This window comes from Capricornis sumatraensis, chromosome 3, assembly GCF_032405125.1.
Source record: "Capricornis sumatraensis isolate serow.1 chromosome 3, serow.2, whole genome shotgun sequence".
Classification (NCBI taxonomy): domain Eukaryota; kingdom Metazoa; phylum Chordata; class Mammalia; order Artiodactyla; family Bovidae; genus Capricornis; species Capricornis sumatraensis.
In genome coordinates, this window is record NC_091071.1 from 170,986,248 (window position 1) to 171,011,322 (window position 25,075).

Sequence of the window (25,075 nt, forward strand, 5' to 3'; positions counted from 1 at the left end):
GTTAAACAAGCAGGGTGACAACAGACAGCCTTGACATACTCCTTTCCCAATTTTGAACCAGTTAGTTGTTCCATGTCTGGTTCTAACTGTTGCTTCTTGACCCGTATACAGGTTTCTCAGGAGGCAGGTACGGTGGTCTGGTATTCCCATCTCTTTAAGAATTTTCCAGAGTTTGCTGTGATCCACACCATCATCGACATTAGCGTAGTCAGTGAAGCAGATGTTTCTCAGTGCAGGGAGTCGCAAAAGAGTCAGACATGATTTAGTGACCAAAACAACAACTTTACTTATCTAAGCAAGCCCGGAGTTACAAGGGTGAGGAAGGGGAAAGATGCAGAGTCATGAGATGGGATGCCTGACACACTGGCTACTGTTTCCCAACAATCTGCACAGACACAGCAGGCCATTCAGAGGCTGTATTTACTTGGCACAAGAGACTTTTCTGGGAGGGCTGAAAGGAGGAAACTTGGAGGCAGAGGCGTTCACTAGCACACCTCCCTCGCTGTTCATCTCCCGTCCCCCATGTTTCTGGGGAGCTAATGTCTCCACAGTTCTGGACCAAATTAACCAGCCACTGGGCTGCCTTTTAGGAAGTCAGATCTTGTGGCCCAAGAGTGGTCTTTCATGCAAGTCTGAAAGTAGAAGGATGACTGGGTGCAGAGGGGGTCCAAATGAGAGCTGCGGAGGCTGCTGAGGAGTCTGAGGGATCTCATAGAGTCTGTGTCCTCTGCAGTTAGGACACTGCAAGCTGGTTGGGTCCAAAACAGATTTTTTCAAATTGGACCAAAAGAATTTATTGATGGATTGATCGTGAATGGAGTGATGGATGGGCAAAGAGAAAAATCAAGGTTTTGGTGGATGATGGTGCTGTTTACTTAGATGGGGAAAAATACTTTGTTAGAAAAATTAATAAATTTTTGTTAGATTGGTGAAGTCTATTAGTGGCCTGAGTCTGGATTTGAGGGGAGAAGTTCTGTTTGGAGACAGGTATCTGAGTCACTGTCATGCAGACGGCGGGCTTCCCAGGTGGCTCAGTGGTAACAAATCCACCTACCGACGCAGGAGACGCAGAAGATGCGGGTTCGATCCCTGAGTTGGGAAGGTCCCCTGGAGTAGAAAACCCACTTTAGTATTCTTGCCTGGAAAATCCCATGGAGGGAGGAGCCTGGAAGGCTACACCCCACAGGGTCACAAAGAGCCAGACACAACTGAGCACTCACACATGTAGATGGTAAAGTCAGGGTACAATACTGCCATCAACCTCGAAGAAAAGAGGCTGGTAGAGAGCGAAAAGGAGACGAGGCGGAATTTTTCACTTTGGCAAGATGTACACCACTGTGGCTTAACAGGTGGGGGAGAGGCAAAGACTCCTTGTTAGAGCGGGCTGAGGAGAGACTAGGGGAAGAGGAAGTGGTGATGGAGAAAACAGACAAGTTCCTTGAGTAGTTCGGCCGTAAAGGGGAGCAGAAAAATGGGGTGGTGACTCCAGAGGGCCAAGAGAGGATGCTCTTGAGGCCTGGTGTGTTTGCAGGCAGGAACAATCCAGGGGAGGAGAAATGGATAAGGCAGGAGAGAAAGGGGACACCTGTGTGGGTTCAGTCTCAGAGGAGCTGAGACGGATGGATCTGGACACCAAGTCGAAGGCTTGGACTCGAGAAGAGAGGTGTTCCCCCACCTTTGGGGGATATGCAGGTGGCAGGAAGACAGGGGGCTCCTCTCAACTGCATCTTCCATGACTATGGAGTCTGAATGGGAGTGACCAATGAGGGTGGGGACGGGGTGCTGCAGATGGGCGAGGAGGTGGTGGCACGGAACAGACTGAGACAGGAAAGCCGAGGCTCTCAGAGAAATGGAACAGGGAGGTCGGCAGTGTTTGGGCGCCATCTGAAACGTGGTCTACACTGTCAAGTGATTCTGGCTGCATGGTGGCAGGTGTTCTCTGCAACGCTCCGCTGCTTGTGTGCACATGCTGGCTAAGTGCTTGGTGAGAGTGATGGAGGCGGGAGAAGGGAGCGAGAGTGTGGCTTCAGTGCTGGACCGTGGAAGCTAAGGTGTGAGAAGGGAAATGGAGGCCAAGAGAAGTGGTGACTGCTGGGGAAAAAGTCAGAAAGGTCACGAATTGGGAGTTTGGGGTTGGAAGAGATTAAGTTTATTATATAAAGGCATTACTATAAAGTAATGGTATTTACTATAAAGCAATGCCAATTACTCATTACCACTAAGCAAACACACACACCTTTTTAAACACCAAAAGCAGCTAAAATTTTTTAAAAACATCTAAAAGATAAAAAATACACTACGTAAGAAGAACTATATACAAAAGACGTGAAATACACATAAATATAACACAAAACCTGTAAAAGGGGCATTACACATCTCCAGACTGTATTAAGTGAATAAGTGGAGAAATATATGTTATCTTCATATAAGAAAGGGGGAATATAACATCATTTATCTGTTGAAAAAAATTTTTTAAGGAACAAAATTAAACAGAAAGCCCCTCAGTGGGAAGCAAGGCCTAAGGCAGAGGATGATCGGTGGTGGTGGTGGTTAGTCATTCAGTCGTGTCCAACTCTTTTGCGACCCCACAGACTATAGCCTCCAGGCTCCTCTCTGTCCATGGGATTTCCCAGGCAAGAATACTGGAGTGGGTTGCCATTCTCTTCTCCAGGGGATCTTCCCAACCCAGGGATAGAACCGATGTCTCCTGCATTGGCAGGTGGATTCTTTTACCACTGAGCCACCTGGGAAGCCAGAGGATGATACAGGAACAGAAATTAGACTTGTCTGAATATATCTTGTTTTAACGATTAGACCTGGAACTACGTAATTATTTTATGTAAGTAAACTTAAATGAGGGACTTCCCTGGTGGCCCAGTGGGGAGGTATCCACACTTCCACTGCAGTGGGCATGGGTTCAATCGCTGGTCTGGGAACTAGACCCCACATACTGCAACTGGAGATCCTGCATGCCGAACAATGAAGATCAAAGATCACACGTGCTGCAGATAAGACCGGGTACAGCCAAACACATAGGTATTAAAAACAAAATACTCAAGTCTTGAATTTGAACAGAAAGTATCTATGTGTTTTATCTTAAAATATGTATCCCAGCTTTGTGCCCTAAAAAGGCCTACAAACATTGACCAGAACAGCAGCAATGGGCCTTCTAGAGCCTAGATTTACCTCTCATCACTAAACAGAACGATGGACTTTGTTGTTTTCTTCTGTTCCCCTAAAAATAACTGACTCCAGGTCTGGAGCAGAAAATGAACAAGATATGTTTGGAACATCTTATCATACTAGATAGCAAAGAAGTTACCAAATATTACTATCAAAAGGGCTGTATCGAAAGGACTTGGGAGCCAACTTGAAGAGACAGCCACTGGACAAAATTAAGGACAACTGAAGCATTGCTGATGTTTAATAACTGCAATGAACTGAAACACACAAAATTTATTTAATTCAGTAACTATGATACTAAAAGTAAAAAAAAACCACTGGTCACTTTTGAAGGGTGCCAGTAAACCAATTCATTATTCAGGAAACTGGCAAAAAATCTGGACACTTTCCTTCTTTCCGATATGAACGGTAATGTAGACAAGTTTCCATTCATTGTGGTATTTCAGGTATCATAGGGAAAGGAATGGTAAAAAGACAGTAGCACCATTTTGCAAACTTGGATAAATTAACAGATCTAAGCATTGCGCTTCAATGGCTGCAACACGGAAAAATAGACAATCAGACATGATGCATCTTTGATGAAAATATACAACACTATCTGTGAGGTTTTCTTGCCATTAAATCTGAATTTACTCATACTTCCAGGTCTATTCCTAACTAACAGGAAATACAAAGGGTAAAGAGGCCTGTTAAATGACACCTTAGCAAAAGCCAGAATGGGAAAGAGATGGAGAGGAACCTGCCAGCTCAAAAAGACTTCAAGGAATATGCCAACTTTAATATAAAACCCTGTTTGGATTTTCAAATAAACAAATTACTGAAAAATAAAGACAGAAATTTGAGAACTTCAGTATTTCATAATATTAAGGAACTAAGATTTTTGATATGCTGATATTACAATTATGTATCTTAAAAAGTTCATATCCATATATACCAAAGTATTTATGGATGACATATGTCAGGCTATGTATGGTTAAGAGGAATAAGTAGACAGTCATATTAAATCAATACTGGCCATGTATGAGCTAATAATTACTGAAGCTATGTGACAGGGATTTCTTTTCACTTATTAAGTGAACAATGCAAAGAAACAAAGGAAAACAATAGAATGGGAAAGACTAGGGATCTCTTGAAGAAAATTAGGGATATCAAGGGAACATTTCATGAAGAGATGGGCACAATGAAGGACAGAAATGGTATGCACCTAACAGAAGCAGAAGATATAAGAAGAGGTGGCAAGAATACGCAGAACTGTATAAAAAAAGGTCTTAATGGCCCATATAACCACAATGGTGTCATCACTCACTTAAGAGCCAGACATCCTGGAGTGTGAAGTCAAGTGGGTCAAAGGAAGCTTTACTACAAAGGTGTTGGAGGTGATGCAATTCCAGCTGAGCCATTTCAAATCCTAAAAATGATGCTGTTAAAGTGCTGCATTCAATATGCCAGCAAATTTGGAAAAGTCAGCAGTGGCCACAGGACTGGAAAAGGTCAGTTTTCATTCCAATCCCAAAGAAAGGCAATGCCATAGAATGCTCAAACTACCACTCAGTTGTACTCATTTCAAATGCCAGCAAGGTAATACTTAAAATCCTTCAAACTAGGTTTCAACAGTATATGAACTGAGAACTTCCAGATATACAAGCTGAATTTAGAAAAAAGCAGAGGAATCAGAGCTCAAATTGCCAACATCCATTGGATCATAGAAAAAGCAAGAGAATTCCAGAAAAACATCTACTTCTGTTTCACTGACTATCCTAAAGCCTTTGACTGTGTGATCACAACAAACTGTGGAAAATTCTGAGAGATGGGAATACCAGACAACCTGACCTGCCTCCTGAGAAATCTGGGTGCAGGTCAAGAAGCAACAGTTAGAACTGGACATGGAACAACAGACTGGTTCCAAATTGGGCAAGGAGTTCATCAAGGCTATATATTGTCACCCTGCTTATTTAACTTATATGCAGAGTACACCATGTGAAATGCTGGGCTGGATGAAGCACAAGCTAGAATCAAGGTTGCCGGGGGAAATATCAATAATCTCAGATATGCAGATGACACCACCCTCATGGCAGAAAGTGAAGAACAACTAAAGAGCCTCAGAAAGTCAGAGAGTGAAAAAGCTGGCTTAAAACTCAACCTTCAAAAAACTAAGATCATGGCATCCAGTCCCATCACTTCATGGCAAACAGATGAAGAAACAATGGGAACAGTGAGAGACGTCATGTTTTTGGGCTAAAAAAATCACTTCAGATAATGACTGCAGCCATGAAATTAAGACACTTGCTCCTTGGAAGGAAAGCTATGACAAACCTAGACAGTGTATTAAAAAGCAGAGACATTACTTTGTCAACAAAGGTCTGTGTATACTCAAAGCTATGGTTTTCCCAGTAGTCATGTACAGATGTGAGAGTTGGATCATAAAGAAAGCTGAGCACCAAAGAACTGATGCTTTTGAACTATGGAGGCTACAGAAGACTCTTGAGAGTCCCTTGGACAGCAAGAAAATCAAACCAGTCAATCCTAAAGGAAAATAGTCCTGAATATCCATTAGAAGGACTGGTGCTGAAGCTCCAATACTTTGGCTACCTGATGCAAAGAGCCAGCCCATTGGAAAAGACCCTGATAGTGGGAAAGATTTGAGGGCAGAAGGGGGCACCAGAGGATTAGATGGTTGGATGGTATCAATGACTCAATGCACATGAGTCTCAGCAAACTCTGAGAGATGGTGAAGGACAGGGAAGCCTGACATGCCACAGTCCATGGGGCTGCAGAGTCGGACAAGATTTAGCAGTTGTACAACGTGACAGGTACACTGGGGTGTGTTACATTATTTTACTTTTGCACATTTAAAATTTTTCATGAAAAAAATTTTCCCAAAGGTCTCCATGATTTCAGCACTCACTGGAAATGTGTGATGATGGAGAGGGAGCGGGGTATTTGGGCTAAACTTCAGGATAGTTTGAGGGATGGCATGGCTATGGTGCTTTTACCAGACCTGAGACCAGCCAGGGAGGTCAGCTTGTTAGCAAGATGAACTCCATGTGGGTCATGCTGAACTTGGAGTGTCTATAGTATGTCTAGATGGGATTGCACAAGAGAATCTGTGCAATGGTGGGAACACTAAACTCCAGAGATGTGGAAGATGAAAATGGGAGTCACTGGGTGACATCACTAGGAGAAACTGTAGAAAAAACAGGATCTCAAAGGAGTCTGCGTGGTCATAACGCAGAGTTGGATAAACAGTGTCTTAGAAAACGGGAAGGCCCAGGAAGAGGTCTAGAACAGCTTTTAAAAGGAGGAAATGCTTAGGTCTCACAACATACAAAAAATTAACTCAAATGGTTCAGAGCTAAATTTAAGAACTAAATTTAAAACTTTTAGAAAAACATTAAATGTAAATCTTTATGACCTTGAACTAGGCAATGGATTTATTACAATCAATCAAAACACATTATTAAATAATAAAACCCGCCCCTCAGTCAGATGGGCATGGAGACACTTCTGGAAATAACACCACGATGGCTGCCCAAGGAGAACCCCAAGTTCAGTTCCAAGTAGCTTGTATTGGCTGGTGATGGTACTGGAAAAAACTAAACTGGTAAAACATCTGACTGGTGACTCAGATTATGTAGCTCCCTTGGAAATGGCAACCCACTCCAGTATTCTTGCCTGGAGAATCCCAACCCACTGTAGCCTGCCAGGCTCCCCTGTCCATAGGGTCACAAGATTTTGACACGACTTAGCGACTAAACCACCACCACCTTGGGTGTTAAGGGCCATCTCCTTGAGTTCCATACCAACACAGGACCTATTAAATTCAACGTATGTGATACAGTTGGTTAGGAGAAATTTGGTGGACTGCTGCTGCTGCTGCTAAGCTGCTTCAGTCGTGTCTGACTCTGTGCGACCCCACAGACGGCAGCCCACCAGGCTCCCCAGTCCCTGGGATTCTCCAGGCAAGAACACTGGAGTGGGTTGCCATTTCCTTCTCCAACGTAAGAAAGTGAAAAGTCAAAAGTGAAGTCGCTCAGTTGTGTCCGACTCTTAGCGACCCCGTGGACTGCAGCCCACCAGGCTCCTCCGTCCATGGGATTTTTCAGGGAAGAGTATGGAGATGACTATTATATCCAAGGCTCAGTATGCCATCAGGATGTTGGATGTTGCATTGAGAGTTATGTACAAGAACATGCCTAACTGGCATGGAGATTTGGTACAAGTGTGAGAACATCCCCATTGTGTTGTGTGGCGACAAAGTAGATGTTAAGGACAGAAAGGTTAAGGCAAAATCAACTCTCTTCCCCAGAAAGAATCTTCAGTACTATGACATTGCTGCCCAAAGTAACTACAGCTTTGAAAAGCCCCTGCTCTTGGAGTCTTTCGCCATGCCTGCTCTTGCCCTGCCAGCACAGCATGAGCACTATCTAGAGGGATGCTCAGACAATCGCTCTCCCGGACGAAGATGCCAAGCTGTGGGAAAGTGAAGCTGGGGCCCTGCGGCAGACGTTTCACAGGCAACTGTCCTGTGGCGTCAGTGGTGCACAGTTTGCCGCTCTATTACAGAGCTAAGCAGAACATGTCCTTAATCTCTGGATGCTGAGAGATGGATGGGCTTTGGAGTGAAGGAGGCAGTTCAAAAAATACCTTCATATTTTGGACCTGGGTGTCTGCTTTGGAACACAGCTGCTTCCTTCTTGAATTTCAGATATAAAGACTGCTATAGTCACAGGACAAAAAAATATAATCCCATAGGATGGGAGTCCTTGCAAATCACGTATCTGATGAGAATCTTAGTATGCAAGAGTATATAAAGAATCCCTGCATCTCAACAGTAGATAACTCAATTAAAAATGGGCAAAGGATCTAAATAAACATTTCTCAATAAATAAATAAATTTCCTGGCATTCCAGTGGTTAAAACTCTTGTGCTTCTATTGCAGGAGGCATATATTCAACCCCTAGTTGGGAAACTAGGATCCCATAAGCCCTTGGCCAAAATAAAAAAAGGTATACAAATGGCCAACACACGTGAAAAGATGCTCAGCATCCGAGTCATAAGGGAAATGTAAATCAACACCACAATGAAACATCACTTCATACCCACCAGGATGCCTATAATAAAACAATACGTGTTGGTGAGGACGTGGGGAAAATGGAACCCTCATTTATCACTGGTGGGAATGTAAAATGGCACGGCTGCTATGGAAAACTGTTGGTTCCTCAAAAAGTTAAACATAAGAGATACCATATGCCCCAGCAATTCCACTGCTATGGATATGCCCCAAAGATCTGAATACATGTCCACACAAAAAACTTGTATACAATATTTTAAGCAGTATTCATAATAGCCAAAGTGGAAACCTGAATGCCCAACTCATCAATGGATAAAATACGGATTATCATCCACCTGATGGACACTTGGCAATAGGAGGAATGAAATACCTGCACGAACTCTGAAAACATGCTTAGTGAAAGCAGCCAGTCACAAGACTGTATTCCAAGATTTCATTTAGATGGAATGTCTTTGATTGGACAATGTGGAACAACTCTACTTCAATAAAAATAACTTTAAAAAATAAAGACAATGGGGATTAGCAGTTGCCTAGGGTTGGTGGGCGGAGAAGGCAATGGCACCCCACTCCAGTACTCTTGCCTGGAAAATCCCATGGACAGAGAAGCCTGGTAGGCTGCACACATGGGGTCGCTGAGAGTCGGACTCGACTGAGCGACTTCACTTTCATGCATTGGAGAAGGAAATGGCAACCCACTCCAGTGTTCTTGCCTGGAGAATCCCAGGGACCGGGGAGCCTGGTGGGCTGACGTCTATGGGGTCGCACAGAGTCGGACACGACTGAAGCGACTTAGCAGCAGGGTTGGTGGGAGGGGGAATGGGGAATGACTGCTAGAAAGTATAAGGTTTCTCTGGAGTGCTAAAAATATTCCACATAGTGGAAGCTGGTATAAACTTGTGAATATTCTAAAAACCACTCAACTATGTGTTAAAATGGTGGAGTTTACGGGGTGAACTTTTTCTCACTTTGAAATAAGCTTGGGGGCCTGTGCTCAGCAGTATTAAATGCTGCAGTCAAGCCAGGCAAGGTGAGGCTTGGAGACATCACAGGACTGGAGTGTAGTGTTGATTATCCACTCAGTTCTGTTATTATCTCTACCCTATTTAATTTCAGTAATTCTGGCTGAATCCTCAACAGATTCTGTGGTTCCATCCCTCTTGCCATGACTGGCTTAAGTGTGAGCAAGTGATCTACTTTAGCCCAATCAGACCCAAGCTACTGAGGCACATCTGTGAAATAATTATTCTTAAGAAAAAGAAGAGAAAACATCTTCTGCCTCTGCACACTGGTGTGAAGCTGAGGTCTGCAGCAGCTGACTGGGGAGGGGTGGTGGGTGGACCACACTCTCAGGGCAGAAAAGCTGGAACCACCTGGGTTCTTAGAACCACTCTAAGCCAGTTTTCTTAGGGACAGAAATCCTGTTTAAACCATCTGATTTTTTTTTTTTTCTTTTTTAAAGAGTCAAGAAAGCAGCCCAAGGCAGGTTACTGCCAACTCTTCCCAACTGGGCTTGTAGACAGGACACGGGGAAGGGAATGTTTTTATATGTTCAGGTCAGGACTGCCACTGATCAAGCTGTAAGATTGTCTTAAATGTCCTTACAAGGTTTTCACATCTACTTTCTTGATTTGTAAGCCCAGGCACTCTCATGCTCCACAGTCAGTCAAATCAGTAAATATTGTCCAGGAAGGAGAAAATTCAAGCTCACCTTCCTTATCCTAATTTCTAAGTAACAGAAAAAGATGGTTACTGAATATAATCTAAGCCAGTCACTTCACCTCTGAATCGCTTAACTATAAAATGGGGATAACATCTACATAGGACTGACCCAAAGATTAAAGGACAGAAAGTGGCCAAACTCCTAGCCTGGTCTATGTCTCAACAGGTCTCAACAACCTGAACTCTTAACACTGATAAGGTAACCTTAACTGTGGCTTTCTCAAATCCTGCAACTTCTGTGCAATAACAGGTTGCCATACCCTGACTCTTAACAGTTGTTAACAGGCTCCACTCTGGAAAATGACACCATCCCTGAATAAAAATGACCAACCAACACCCTAGAACTATTTCAGCAATAATGGAGGCAAATGCCTGAAACTACCCAAGTGGGCAAAGTATACCTTCTCCAAATAGTGGCCCCTAATACAAGTCGAACTTTGAAATTATTTTTCACTAAAGTCGGGGGTTTGAACCAGGACTTTGCTACTCCTTAGATGTACACATAACCTTGAACAAGTTTCTTCATCTATTTCCCCATTAGTAAAAAGGGTGTTAACACTTGGATTACACAATTGTCTCAAAATTGAAGGTCAGAGATAATAAACAGAAGAGTTACCAACAAAAAGCTTAACCGATATGAAAGCTCTACCTTTTTGACTAAAGGGATAAAGTCACAAGGCTTTTTTAAAAACTAGCCTCCAACTTATTGGGCTGGCCAAGAAGTTTGTTTTTCCATAAGCACTTCCAAATTTTTGGCCAACCCAATGTTAACTTCCCTCAAATAAAAGGTGACCTGTGGAAGCAAATTCAAACTGCAACTGTCAATTTATTACAAGTCTGATTTCCTAACAGATGAGTTCTTGCTACTTTCCTAAAAGAAAGGGTTTCTCTGAAGGGTCTTCAAACTAAAGCAATGAGTAAAGCCCCCACTAACATCTTTGTTTGTGGAGCTAGAATACTTCACCAGCAAGGACAAGAATTTATAATCACTTCTCAAGAGCAGGGTGCCATCTGCCTTACACATCCTATGGCCAACTGTGTAGACGCAAAAGCACTTCCTTCTCACTTAAGGAATATATGGCTGTATCTATTAATTTGCTAACTTTAGAGAGACCTTAAATGCAAGTGAAGTGGAAAGGCTCTTTTACTGTCACCTACCAGGCCAAAACCTCAGACCTACCGGATACCTGCATTTAAAAATACACTTCAGGTATAACCAAGTACAGAAACCACTTCTCTGCTCCCAGCCTTGCCAGCAGTCTGCTCCTGGGAACTTTCCCAACTCCACGCAGCACTGTGTTCTACAGATGGACCATAAAGATCGACTGCACATGGAGCGTCCACACCTCACACCAGAATGCATCCTGTCCCAAGAGACTTGGGAGAAACCAGGCTCCCCCACTCCTGGGGAAAGATTAAAAGCAGCATTCCAAGCCAAACTGTATCCAGCTTTATTAAAGATACTTTTCATAAACAATCATGGTATTTCAGGCAGGACATGGGCAGACAATCGTTAACAGTATACAACTTTCAAACTCCCTTTTTCAATGGACTACCAAAATCAGAAAGCCACTATAAAAACCCAATGAAATCTTCATGTGATGCTCTGAACAGGGAAAGTTTAGAGTGAGGGTTGACATTTCACATTTAGCATGTTGTTTAACAACTTTTCACAAGCCGACCCTGACTTTCAGGAAATGGAAATGAAAATGGCAGAAGTATCACTCTGAGGAGCCGCAGTCTAAAAAAAGGAACTGCTGCTCTTTTGAAGGACGCCATCTCAACGGTGACACTACAAAGTCCAGATTGCCTGACATACTGGTCATCAATTTTGGGGGGGCACGGGGTTCAGGTTCCAACAGGTCTCTGGGTTTAGTGGAGTCAAGTCTGTGCTGAGGTGGAGAGGGAGAAGAGGACATAAAAACTAAATTTTAGTTTTCCCACACCACAAGGCGTTTGTGCCAAGGTGGCTAATGTGTGTCAACATCAAGGAATCCCTCCTTCCTGGGAACCAAGAGGAAGTCTCTCAAAACTAGACGGGAAAGGTATTTTCCCCCCACGTCAAGTCAGCTTCTGAGACATTCTGTTAGTGATGTGCCCTTCCCCCAAAAAACAACAATGAAGTGTTCTGTGTGCTAACAACATAGCTTAAAAAAAAAAAAAGTAAAACAAAATTCTGCATTTTTATAAAACTTGATAAAAAATAGTATTTCAAACTGTACAGTCACCAGAAGTACACAGTTATCAAAAATGCACACACTTCACTTGGCATCTCCAGCACCTTCAGCTTTCTGTGCCTGAAAAAAAAGGACAGAAGAATCCAATAAGCAGACTTGGAAACCACCTTAGAGACTCAGTATTTCTTTTTAAAATGACTTAGTAGGTAACTTTACTAAGTCACTTCCCCTCTGGATCTTACTGTGAAACTAGGGATGGGGACACATCAGCATGATAAGGTCTGAGGTTACTCCCTGCTTGAGAACCATAGTGTAGCAGGAGTGTGACGCTTAAGCCAAGGACAAGGCTCTCTAATCACAGCTCCATATACTGGATGGCAGAGACTTCAGGAATCCAGATTAAATTCACAGGGGGGAAAAAACCACAAGCAAACTGGATTAAAAGGGACACTGGGGAGTGATGCAGATGCAAGAAAAAGGCCATGAAAGCTTTTGGGATCAGTAACTCAAAGGGCAGACCTAAAGAAAGTGGAAACAGTAGCTGTACCTGGTCTGTTTTGGCATCTCCGTTTTCTGCAGGGTTATTCCCGTCCTTGCCAGCATCGGCTTTCCCCTTTTTCCCTTTGGGTACCTTCTCTCCCTTCTAAAAAGGGGAGGGAGGGGGGAAAAAAAAGCTGTTTCTCTTCATTTCATATCACCAGGATACAGTCTGCTTTATCAACTATAAGACAAACGCCTCCCCCATAGAGAAACAAAACCAATTGTGGTCTTCAATATACAAAATCTTTCAGGTGCAAATAACAGAATAAAACAGCTTAAACACTTGGGTGTTTTAATACCCAAGTGCAGAATTTGCTGTAAACTGAAGGCAGAGGTTTTGGTTAAGGACCAGCCCTAGTAACTCTGTCAAGTCTCAACTTTGTGTCAACAAAAGAATTTGTTTATAGCAGGTCTCCCTGTCAGCAACATGAGACAACTATTCAGACTTTTGCATAAATCTTATAGGCAATGTTTGTCTCACCATCTTGCTCACCTTTGCAGGGGCCTTTTTAGGCTTGGGCTCTGGCTTTGGAGGAGCAGGTTTCTTTTATTTGGGGGAGAGAAGGAAAGTAGAAAACATTAGTACAATAGACCAAAGAAAACAACCCACAACCAAACCACAGAATCACTGGCATAGAAGTTTCTCCAACTTTGCAAAGTCTGCAGTGGGCTTTGTATTAGAACTTATCTTCAGAAACCCACTCAAGCAACACTCAGAAGTGTCCCACTTTGGCTACAATCAACACAATTTCACAACAAGCAAACTCCAATGGGCAAGAGACTAACTGTAACTCATGGGAAGTAAAGGGAAGTTTTCCAGTGCTTTTTAGTTTCAGGGAGTAACATGAAAGTTTAGAGGCAGACACACTTACAGCAGATAACCTTGCAGATCTTCTCTGTGGCTATTAAAAAAAAAAAACAAAAAAAGAAAATTACAAATAGGGCAGTCGAACTACTTAAAAACACAAGTTTTGGAGCTAAGTTGTTCTGGACTCCAGGGACTAAAGAAAGCTTATTGAGGTAAATTCAGGACTACGGATATGATTTGGGCTCCACTGAAGGAGCCCAAAGCTTTGTGAAATTCTAAAGGCAGGAAAGACTTACTTCGTCCTTCACCTTGGCTTTATCTCCTTTAGCATCCCCTTCAGCCTAAAAAGAAAAAAAAAACAAGCAAAACCTAAGAAAGTTGCAGCTTCTGAAGCAATTCTTAATGATTCAGTAAACTTTAAGTCCCGGGGATGGGGGGGATCAATGGGAATCTTGTACACAACTTTTTCCAGGACATACAAATGGTCAGTTTGTAGCATCTCCAGCTCCTCTGCAAATCCTCCAAGTGCTTAGAAAGCTCAAGGAGTGACCTTTCGTGTCAAGCTGCACGCACGAGCAGGCTCGAATCGCGCTGAGACAGCGAGCGTACGAGCCCCAATCAGCCTGGGGAAAAGCGAGGAAACCTGGAGCGAGGCGCGCGAAGTGCGGCCCGCGCCGCCGCGCCAGGCAGAAGCAACAGCTGCACAGGGAGCAAACAAACCCCTCCGGGGGCGGGGCCCGAGCGCCGTTGCCATGGCAGCCGTCGAGGGCGGGAGACGGCAGGCGCACGCAGCCGAGCGGGGGAACCCGTGGGCGGCAGCGGCGCGCACCGGCGCCGAGTCTCGTGCGCTGGGGCCGTGGGCGGTGCGCGGGTGGAGGCGGGGCCTCACCGAAGCCCCGCCCCAGAAGGGAGGGTCCCGCCCCCTCACGGCGGCGGTTTTTTGGCGGCAGCGCGTTCCCCCCGCCCGCCAACCCAGAACGCCGCCTTCCCGCCCTTTTGGGTTTGAATTGCCCGCCCGCGGGGAAGGGACGGGAGGAGGGAGGGAGAGCTTAGCCATGGGGGGAGGGGGCGCGGGGCGGGCACGTCGAGCCCGAGGGGAGCGGGATAAACAGCCGCCAACATGGCTCCTCCCGCCCCGGCCGCCGCTCCTCCAATATGGCCTCTGGCGCCCGCGGGCAGACGAACCGCGCAGGGTAGCCTGGGGCCGCCTGACACCGCCTCGAGACGCTGCGCCGGGAGGCTGAGCCTGCTCCAGCATCGCAGCCGGCTCGCGCGCCCCGGAGCCGAGGAGAGCGGCGGAGCAGCACTGACGGTGGTGGTAGTGGCGGCGGCGGCGGCCCAGCGCCTGGGGCCCTCGCGCCACGTACCTTTCTCTTGGGCATGGTGGCTGCGGCGGTGGGACGTAGGCGCTGGACACGGGGATGCAGTGGGGCGCGGGCTTTAAGTCGATCCAGGGGTCGCTCTCGCCTCTTCTTCACACTGCTCGGGCTCCGGGGGGTTTATAAAGTTTTTATAGCGCTGGGAGCCCCGGACCGGTTAGAACCGGATTTCACCTCCCGCCGCCGCTCATTGGCCCAGCTGGGGTCACGTGGGCGGGGTTTAAACTCACCTCCTCTGGAGGGAGTGAGGAGGGGGGTATGGGGGGGTAGGGCGCGCGAGACGCTGGCGCGCCGAGGGGGTGGGGGCGCAGTGGGGGAGGCGCGCGTCGCAGGCAGTAAATGAGGGGCGAGGGGTGGTGGTTGTGGTGTGAGTCGGCGGGCTCTGGGTTTCGGCTCCCGCCAAGAGCTTGGCTTTTGCAAACTACCAAGTTCCTTCCACCTTATGCAACCGAGCTACCCACTTCTCCAAGCCGTGCGACACTTAGGGCGCATCTCAGCCGCTTTCCTTCCTGTTCCCGCTGGGGGCCCCAGAAGAGGGGTTTGCTAGGGCTGGCCGCACTGCCCTTCTCCGCCGGAGGCGGGAGGAAGCGCGCGGCTTAGAGGCACGGGCTGCAGTTCCCAGGGCCGAGGCTGACGCCTGAAGTGGGGAAACAGCCGGGAAGCCAGCTTGGCGCAGCCGGACGTGCATCCTTCCAAGCTGCCACTCAGAGGAAGCCTTTCGTGCACCTCACCTGGAAGGCGGACCTCTCGAGGTGGGGTAGAGGATCCAGTGGGGAGACTTTATGCGTAGAGGTGCCTTTCGGGTGCAGTGGGGCAGGTAGGAGCTGTCCTTTCAGCACCCGTTGCTCAGCCGCCTCCCCAAATACCAACGGAGCGCCCCCCGCCTCACCGCCCCCCGAAGCCTGTCGGGCGGCTGGGCTCCCTTAGGTCCTTGTATTCCCGGACCTCAGAACCCCGCCACCGAATGATGGAGAGTGGCCGCCAAGGCGGCCTACTAGCATTCCCCTCCCCCTAAGCTCCACCCGCTTCGGAGACATCAAGCTCAGCTGCCCCCACCCGACGCGGCCACCAAGCCTGGGCGCTGCAAACGCAGCTGGCGAAATCCCTCCTTCCACACTGGCAGGCTGGCTTCCTTTCACTTGCGCGATGAAAAGGAGGGTGGAGGAAAGCGTCCAGGGATTAGGAAACAAGTAGAGGAACAGGTGTTGCGATTGGAAACCCCTGTTCAGTGGCTCCCCCCTCTGCCCCCAAAGCTAGGGATCCTGGAAGTGGCCGAGTGCACCTGAGGGAGGTGGACAATTGCTGCAGCAAAACACGGTCTTCTGTTGCACTGTACGAAAACAAGTTTTACCTCTAAGAAAGAATTTTTAAAATTCTATTTGACACCCAAGAGAACACAACACGATAAATATCCTCAAGTTGCGGGGGGGGGGGGGATTGGCTCACAGGTGAGAGGACATTTAAATAGGTCGCACCGAGTTTCTTGAGACAAGGGTTGAGCTGGTTTGTACAAATCATACCGGTCGAAAGCAATCACAGTGACTTCGTATCAACTATTTGCAGCCCGGTTCAGGGAATCTGTGATCCCTCAGCTGCTTTTCACCCCTCCCGTGCCTCCCGAGGCAGCCACTCCTCGCCCCTCCCCAACCCCGTGTACCTCTCTCAGAATACAGGCCCTCAGGCCAGAGAGATACCTGGCCATTAATCACCTCTGCGGTACCCCTGATCACGTTAGGGAAAGTCAGACCCAGAAAGAAGACAAGGACTCAACCACCATGCTCATAGGGCTGATTCCGTTTGCTGCCTCCAGCCCCTCTTTCCCGCCTTAATTGTAGGGCTCTGCCGTTATAGCCGCATAATTCATGCCTCCCTAATTAAGGCTGTCAACAGCCTCATTGTAAAGCTGGAAAATGTACAGCACCTGCTCTCTGGGAACCCTGTGCCAGGCATTGGTAGTGGGGAGTGCCAGGTGTGTGTGGGGGACTTGCCAAAGGGTGCACTGATTGGCTTCTCCATCGCAGTGTCTGGCATTCATGCCTAATTCTGGGAGCAGGGATGATGGCCAAGGGGTCTCTTGTGCCAGGTATCCAGGCACAGAAAGGGGAGGGGACTGGAATACAAGGAAGTTAGGGGTTTTAAAGAATATGCTCTTGGCACTGCTTGCAAGACCCCACCTCTCCCCTAGAGGGAGGTGCTGGGGAAGTAGTTTGCAGAAAGTAAAATGGGAAGACACAGCGTTCGGTTGGTATTACCCGCTGGTGCTGCTGTGGGGCACCTGAAGCACGGAGTTGCTCAGACAGACAGCTCTTCAAAGGCACTAATCCTCTCAGCAGCTCTGCAGCCAGGCCTGGCAGGGAGAGGTAAGGGAAAGGACACAGCCCTTGACTTGGCCCTCTTCTCCCTGCTGGGCAACCTTGGCCCTCACAAGCTGAGACTCTGCCATGCTGAGACTAAATCATCTCACGGCCTACTTAGGGGGCCAGGTCAAAAGCTGAGAAAAGCCTCAAAGGCTGTGGAGGTGGGAAGCAGAGTCCGAGATGCTGAGGGCAGGAGGCAGTCAGTTGGGAGACGGGCTGGTTTCTGTGCTCTTGGTCCTCATGTGATCCATGGGAGGCGGCCTGTGCTAGATTAGACTCACCAGGGCCTACAGGCTCTTCTGTTACCCTGTGGCAATGGAGGGGGCCCATCTCACTGGGGAGTGGAGCCTGGCCCCATGCCCTGCAAGAGGAGGAGAAAAGCTTGTGTGGGCTGAGTCGACAATAGGTAATTGGATTGTAATCACCCGCCTGGCTTCCTCGCACCATTGGGGGCGCTGAGCCTTTCAGTGAGCAATCAGCCCAGTGTGGTGGGAGGGGGTAAAGATTCAATCGCAAATCCCAGGTGGAGAGCCAAGGGGGAGGAGCAGCAGATGGGCAAATTTTCTGTCTCTCCCTCCCCTTTGCCTAAATCACGCTGGCCACCTATTAGCTCTTTGCCAGCAAATCCAGTGGGGCCACATCTTTTGTGATGGCTAAGATAGATGGGTAAAGGGCTAAGGTTTGCGGGAGACCTCTTCCCCCAAATTTTGTGTGTTGAAGGATGTGCTGGTAGAAAAACAAAACGCACCTAGGAGTCCAGGTAGAGGTGGCAAAGACGGAAGAGCTGGGGCCCACTGCTCCCCAAACCACTGTGACCACAGCTGGGCTCAGCGTCCTTGAGACTCGCCCCCACCCCTCTACCCAGCGGCACTGTCCCAGGCCGCCCACAGATATTTGGCCAGCAGACCTAGCCTCTGGGGCTCCCTTGCTAAGCCAAGGAAAACAATTCATCATCAGGAGGGAGATGCCTTTCGCCAAGAAAAGAAAGGGGAGTGGGGCCCTGGAGGCCAAGGGTAGGGCAAAGTGGCAGGAGGCCAGCCTCACTCAGGTTGATGCAGTGCCCAGATGTGCCAGCCAGTCAGCCCGCTTGAGTTCCAAGGCTTGCAGGAAGCCCTGGACCCGCTCTTCCCGTCTGGCTGAGAGTTTGTGCAAGCGTGTCCGTCGGAGCTGGGGGTCCCCACTGGCCGGGAGCCCCTCCTGCAGCAGCTGTTCTGTCACTGCAGCCTGGTCCCTCTCCAGCTGCTGCCTCTTCCGCTCCTCTGCATACACGTCTCGGGCCTTCTGCTAGAGAAAAGCGGGGATTGGGGTGGGGAAATCATCTTTAGGCTTGGGTGGAATTGGAATGGAGGAGGTGGGGACTGGGCACAGGACTGGCCAAGTTAAGTGGAACAGTGGGGAGTTTGGACCACATTTGGAAAGATCTGGGAGTAGGTATGCAATGGGTGGTGTCCACGTTGTACAGGCAGGGCGCTGCCAGTTCTGGCTCCATGTTGGTCTCTTTGGGGTGGGAGCTTCTGTATTGCTCGAAATTCTTCTCAGGTGTGCACTTGGAAGGGAACCAGCAAATGTGGGTCTGACTTCTGGTTCTCCCACCACCTAGCTTTGTGGCTTTGGGCAAATCCTCTCCTAACCTCATTTCTTCATCTGTAAAGTAGGGGTTGTGCCTATCTTGAAGAATGGTTTTAAGGATTAGAGATAATATATGCAAAACCCCTCCAGCATATTAGGAGGCTCTCAAACAGAAATAGCAATTTTACAAGTTATTATTGCCTATTCTCTGATGCAAGGAAGGTTCTATTCCTGCCTGGGGCATATCCATTGGGTCATTTCTTTTGGTTCCCCAGGCACTCTGAGGGTGTTATCTTCCCAACTTTCTAAGTTACCTTTCAGGGTATGGATCCAGAACTGCCTCTCAAGTGAGAGGCTGACCTGCTCAGCAAATGACCCTCCTGTGAACATTCTGAGAAGCAGGTTCAGCTTTCCTAAGCCACTTACTGCATTCTGCCTCTAGAATAGGCATTAGGACCACAGTCCACCATTTCTGTTAGAAAAGGAGCCGCTGAAGGCTCAGTAGAGCCCTTGGGCTCCTGGAACCAGTTCTGACACGAGGGAAGTGACTGCATTCCTTGGCAGCACTTCTCATACTGTGTCTTCAGACAAACCATGAAATCCTAGAGGAAAAAGACTGTGGCTCTTTCTTTCTGGCACTTGGGGCACCCTGTACCTGTTCAACAGACTGACCGTATGCCCCCAGGAGGCCATGGAGGATGTTCCTGGCACAGGAGGCGAAAATCCTTTTGGAGCAGAACCAAGGCCATGCTGTGCCTTATTGATGCTCTCTGCTCTTGCTAACAGGCTTCAGAACCTTAGCCTCAGAGCTCCTCCTGCCAGTCCTATTCCATGTTGGAGAAACTCCCATCCTGCTGCCAGGTTGGCACCCTATACCTTTGGTGCCCCTCCAGCACATTCTGCCTTGTACTGTGGTATTTGGGTACCTGTCTATGTCCTACTCAGCCTGTCAACAGCTGGACTGCTCTGTGTTCCTCCTTTAAGGGATATCTTACACACACACAAGTGCTTCATCTGTTGTCTCACTTGACCCTCACAATAAAGCTAGGAAGGGACTTTCTATCTGCTGGAGACAGACATGGAGATTCAGAGTAGGGAAGTGATTTTCTAGCATCTTCTCAACAATAAAGATTTATTGCATGAATAAGGCACAATGGTAAAGAACCCATCTGCCAGTGCAGGAGACACAGAAGATGTGGGTTCAATCCCTGGGTTGGGAAGATCTCCTGGAGGAAGAAATGGCAACCCACTCCACTATTCTTGCCTTGGAAATCCCATGGACAGAGGAGTCTGGAGGGCTATAGTCCATGGTGTTGCAAAAGATTCAGACATGACTCAGCAACTAAAACCCCACCACCACCACAAAGATGAGAAATGAAAAATCTAGAAAATACCCCCTCTAGGCTCTTAAATGATCCAAGGCATTCAAGGGCACTCTTCTGCTATGATAGCAAACTCACGTGTGGTGCTATGAAGGCTAAACAAGTTTGAGAAGTTGCTGCCTAAGTGTCTCCATCATGCTAGAAGGGCTTCTTCCTGGCCTTGGTCAGGGGGGACCCTGGGTCCCATATGTGGGACCTTTTTGGGGGTTCAGAAATGCACAGGATATAGTCACCACAATCCATGTGCTCACAGGCTGACAACACAGAGATATACCCAAATGCCACAGTACTGGTGGAATGTGGCAAGGGTCATCAGGAAGGTAAGGGAAAGGGCTGAGTAATTCAGAGGAAAGAAACTGACTGATGAAGGTCAAGGGGCAGTGGAATCTCATGGGCAGGCAGAACCAGATGAGCTTTAACCAGGGCTGCTGCTGCTGCTGCTAAGTCGCTTCAGTCATGTCCGACCCTGTGCAACCCCAGAGGCGGCAGCCCACCAGGCTCCCCCATCTCTGGGATTCTCCAGGCAAGAACACTGGAGTGGGTTGCCATTTCCTTCTCCAATGCATGAAAGTGAAACGTGAGAGTGAAGTCGCTCAGTTGTGTCCAACTCTTAGTGACCCCATGGACTGCAGCCTACCAGGGTCCTCAGTCCATGGGATTTTCCAGGCAAGAGTACTGGAGTGGGGTGCCACTGCCTTCTCCATTTAACCAATGGGGAAGAGTCAGATAAAGGTAGAGTGTATGGGGGAGGAGAATATTAGGCAGGGGAATAATGGGCAGACTCATGAAATCAGAGAGGGTGATTAGGCTAGTGAGTCTGCCTGGAACATTAGGGTTTGAGAAGTTTCTGTTCAAAGAATGTCCTCACCTCACTGAGCCTATTTCTTCATCTGCAAAATGAGGATGATAACATCCATCTCATTGGGTGGTTTGAAGAAAAAGGAGATAATGAATGCCCAATCTGGTGCCTGGCTATTAACAGGTAGCTCTTCTTCTGTCACCACTGCTTGTGACTAGGTAGGCAAAGTTCTAGCCAAACAGAAAGGACGAGGGCCGCCAGCCACAGAGGCAGGAGATGCGGAGCTGGTTAAAATTGCTCTGGCTTTTTCCAAATGGCAGCCCGAGCCTGAGTGCTGAGCAGGGAGGTGGCAGTCGGGCAGAGTCTGGCCCCTAATTTGCCAGGAATCAGCAATTCACTGTTAGGATGACAGAGTCAGGGGAGAGCGGAAAGCCCGTCGGCTCTATACTTCTCCTGTACAGATAATGACACCCAGCTAGGGAGAGACTTGGCCTAAGTCACACAGTGAGTTAGAGTTTCCTTGGTTCCCACTAAGGTGACTTCTCGAAAGACCTACAGGATGCGTGTTGCGTGCCTCTGGATAAGCTGTACTCTCTAGGGGCGGAGTGGGGAACCAGTGGCCTGCATCTGGATGCCTCTGTGCAACCAGATGGTCTGGACCTGCCACCCCGCCTAAAAGGTGTTCTAAGTTCTTCTCAGGTACTCAGCCTCTGGAAATCTAGGCTAATGGAAGTCCTAATGGTCAATTTCTCTCTCCCTGACCATACTGTCTACTCTCCCTGTATAAGGAGCAACTGGGGGAGGGCATTCATAATTACCGTAGATACTACTTATACAGACCTTCTGTGGTGTAAGGTCTTCATGGAGCTCATTTTGAGAAATGGGGCTCTAAACTATCAATATAAACCTCTCCTGGGCATTAAGACTCTGCTCTTGTTCTGTCCTCAGCAGAATCAGGGAACCAGATGTAATGCCCCTCCACAGTACGTAAATCCTCAGGTCCGCTGACCTCACTAGGGCATAGAAAGAGGATACAGGTCTTGGGCTTCAAAACATCCACCAGCTAATAACAAGTCCTCTCCTGAGTCCCCATCTCCCCAGGTTGGTAGCAAGGGGGATGCATTTCGGAGGGCTGAGACAGCACCCCCTGCTGGAAACATGATATTCTGATGACCACACCGAGTCTCTGTGCCAAGGGAACTGTCCTTGAGACAGGATGAGCAGGGTGCTAAGTGTCTGTGGATTTTCTGGAGACAGATGAAGTCTAATGAAGAGCCCAGAGACACACATGGTGAACTATACTGACCACCAGTCTCTGAAAATGAACTCTGTTCCAGCACTGCACTCAGTTCTGGTGTATCAGTTTGGTGTATTAGTTCACTGAAGGCTGATCACAAACTTGTGAGGCAGGTATTATCATTACTTCTCTCATTTTACAGATGAGAAAAGTGATTCTCTGAAGGGTTAAGTAATTGCCTAGTCAGTCACATAGCCAGTAGGCAGCACCATGATTCAAAGTCAGGAATGTCTGAGATAACAGCTGAAGTTTTCTAAACTTTCTTGAGGAGAAGACAGTGACTGCCTTTAGAGTACTAAAAATAAAATGGTTGATTGATGCAGCCTAGTGTTTAACCTCTGACAGATGCATCAAAGGAAGTTTAGTGGGAACCTGTGCCTCCTCCCTCTGCATCATTACAGGTCAGGTGGACCACACTGTTACTCCTCATCTCTGAGGAAAGGCCCCCGGGGACCTACCACCCATGCAGCTTGTAACAGATCAGTGGCCTGTACCGCTGCCCACCCCTTCCCCTCCCTGATTTTCTCTGTCCTACTGTGTCATCGTCAAGATTGCTTCCCTTTGCTAGCCCCTATTCTCGAAGATGAAAGGTGATCACCTGGAAACTTTCATGATCCCTTCAGATACCAAGATCTAGCCTCCAACCGTTTGTAGCTGAGTCCCTGCTTCCATTAGCATCCAGCACCTGCCCTCACCCCAGTGAGCTAGGTCAAGAACCCAGCTCCCTATCCTGGCTTCCTGCAGGGCATCAGGACATACTGGGCTGGGCTTAGAGACAGAGGAGCTCAAACTGAACAATAAGAATTTGGGAGATGGGGTAAGAACACAGATGTGGAGGCAGAAAACCAAAGGGGATGAGAACAAGGAACTGAACAGTCCAGTTTGGTGCAGATACAGAACACATACAAGGGAGATATCAGAAAGATCAGCTCTCTTCTGACAGCATCCTGGCCAGGATGTTGTCAGTCTGGACTATACTGCTAGTGCTTCTGCTGAGGTGCTAAGATTTCTAGAAACAGAGTATGAATGCTCCTGGGCAGAGGAAATCTGGCCAAAACCCCCATGGGGTCTGCTGAGAAACAGTTCAGGACAGTCAATATCTGTTATTACTTTGGTCTCCTCTCTCTAAAAATGGAGGCAATTAAGAGTAATATATACCTTATAGAACTACGTAGAATCAAGTAAAAGGAAAACAGCAGAACCATCCACCCAACTGCCCAGGCCAAAACCTAAATGTTTTGCTTCCTAGTAAGATTAATATTCATGCTCATTGGTTTTCTCCTACAAGAGGCATGAAAGAATTTCAGAATTACATTATTAACATTACCACTGATAAACCTCTTAAGTAATGTTTAAGTTTGCTTTCCAGTTTGTATTATTCTTAGAATATATACCGCTGGAGATGTATAATCAGAGAACTATGTTCAGGTAACTTGAATTAATCCCTGTCTCTGAAGGTTGTATTATCAACTTAGTTTCATTTGTTTCTGTTTTAATGTTTGTTTGTCCTCCATCTCAGTCCACTTAGACCTCCCCTTCTCTGTAGCCGCCACCCCACCTCGAGGCCACATCCTCCCACCTGGACAACTGTAGGAATTTGGTCTCTGACTCCTGCCCTGTGAAAATCTTGAGTGACTTATACAAAATGTAAATTAGATCCTGCCATTCCCTCTCAGCAGAAGTCTTCAGATGTGTCACCATAGCCTACAAGGCCGTGAATGATCAGAGGCCTGACTCCTACCCAGCTTCATCTCACACCCTTCTTCGTGCATGCTGGCCTCTTCGTTCTTCTAAGACCTAAACTATATAACTGTAGCATCCTTCCACTTCTTGCTCCCTCTACGGAGAATAATTCTTCTCCCTTAGATTTTTACATGTCTGGCTACTTCTCATCTTTAATATCACGGCTTATCAAGACCTTCCTTGACTGCTCCACTCAGCACCTCTTGCTTGCTTCATTCCTTTCTAGGACAACACTCTGTTTCTCCACTGCCTTATTGCATATATTTGTTTACTTATTATCTGTCTCTTCAAGTAAAAATATAATCTCCATGAAGGTAGGGTTCTTGTCTGGCCAATTAACTGCTTAAATCTCTTGTGTGGAATACTAATGTAGTGCCTGACTCAGTAATAGACATTTATAGAATGAGACATTTACTTTAGCCATCTGATGCGAAGAGCTGACTCATCTGAAAAGACCCTGATGCTGGGAAAGGTTGAAGGTGGGAGAAGAAGGGGACAACAGAGGATGAGATGGCTGGATGGCATCACCGACTCAATGGACATGAGTTTGAGTAAACTCCAGGAGTTGGTGATGGACAGGGAGGCCTGGCATGCTGTGGTTCATGGGGTCGCAAAGAGTCGGACACAACTGAGCGACTGAACTGGATTGAACTGAACAGAATGAGTGAAACTTGAGGCAATTCCTCTGATAGCCATGTGGGAAAGTATCTGAGAAATTTGAATTACTAAAAGACTTCTGAGCTTCCTAATTAGAGACTATAATGTGAAAGTGAAAGCCAGTCGTGTTTGATTCTTTGTAACCCCATGGACTGTAGCCTGCCAGGCTCCTCTGTCCATGGAATTCTCCAGGCCAGAATACTGGAGTGGGCAGCCCTTCCCTTCTCCAGGGATCTTCCCAACCCAGGGACTGAACGCAGGTCTCCCACGTTGCAGGTAGATTCTTTATCGTCTGAGCACCAGGGAAGCCCAGAGACAAGAATAGCCATACGCAAAAGCTCATGCACCAAGATCCTCTGGGCTTCATGAAAGGCCAGTTTACTCTTTCTTTACA

General features: G+C 47.4%; 2 protein-coding genes and 1 pseudogene across 2 annotated transcripts in view; 1 reads left to right on the top strand and 2 right to left on the bottom strand.

Moving 5' to 3' along the window:
* Positions 1-6,704: 6,704 nt before the first annotated feature.
* LOC138076374 (GTP-binding nuclear protein Ran-like) lies at positions 6,705-7,667 on the top strand (annotated as a pseudogene).
* Positions 7,668-11,447: 3,780 nt separating this feature from the next.
* On the bottom strand, positions 11,448-15,042 carry HMGN2 (high mobility group nucleosomal binding domain 2). Its single transcript, XM_068968724.1, has 6 exons — positions 14,866-15,042; positions 13,795-13,839; positions 13,563-13,592; positions 13,184-13,234; positions 12,698-12,793; positions 11,448-12,270 (listed from the first exon to the last, which is right to left on the bottom strand). Exons 1-6 carry the CDS (start codon positions 14,878-14,880, stop codon positions 12,235-12,237), a joined length of 273 nt encoding a protein of 90 aa, XP_068824825.1. The 5' UTR covers positions 14,881-15,042; the 3' UTR covers positions 11,448-12,234.
* A 2,522-nt stretch (positions 15,043-17,564) lies between these two features.
* Positions 17,565-25,075, bottom strand: part of DHDDS (dehydrodolichyl diphosphate synthase subunit) — a 34,351-nt gene continuing 26,840 nt past the window's right edge. The window contains exons 9-10 of the mRNA XM_068967910.1: positions 18,279-18,515; positions 17,565-17,595 (exon numbers count right to left, since the gene is read on the bottom strand). Coding sequence (XP_068824011.1) covers positions 18,279-18,515 — 237 coding nt within the window. The 3' untranslated portion in view covers positions 17,565-17,595. The remainder of the gene's footprint in view (positions 17,596-18,278; positions 18,516-25,075) is intronic.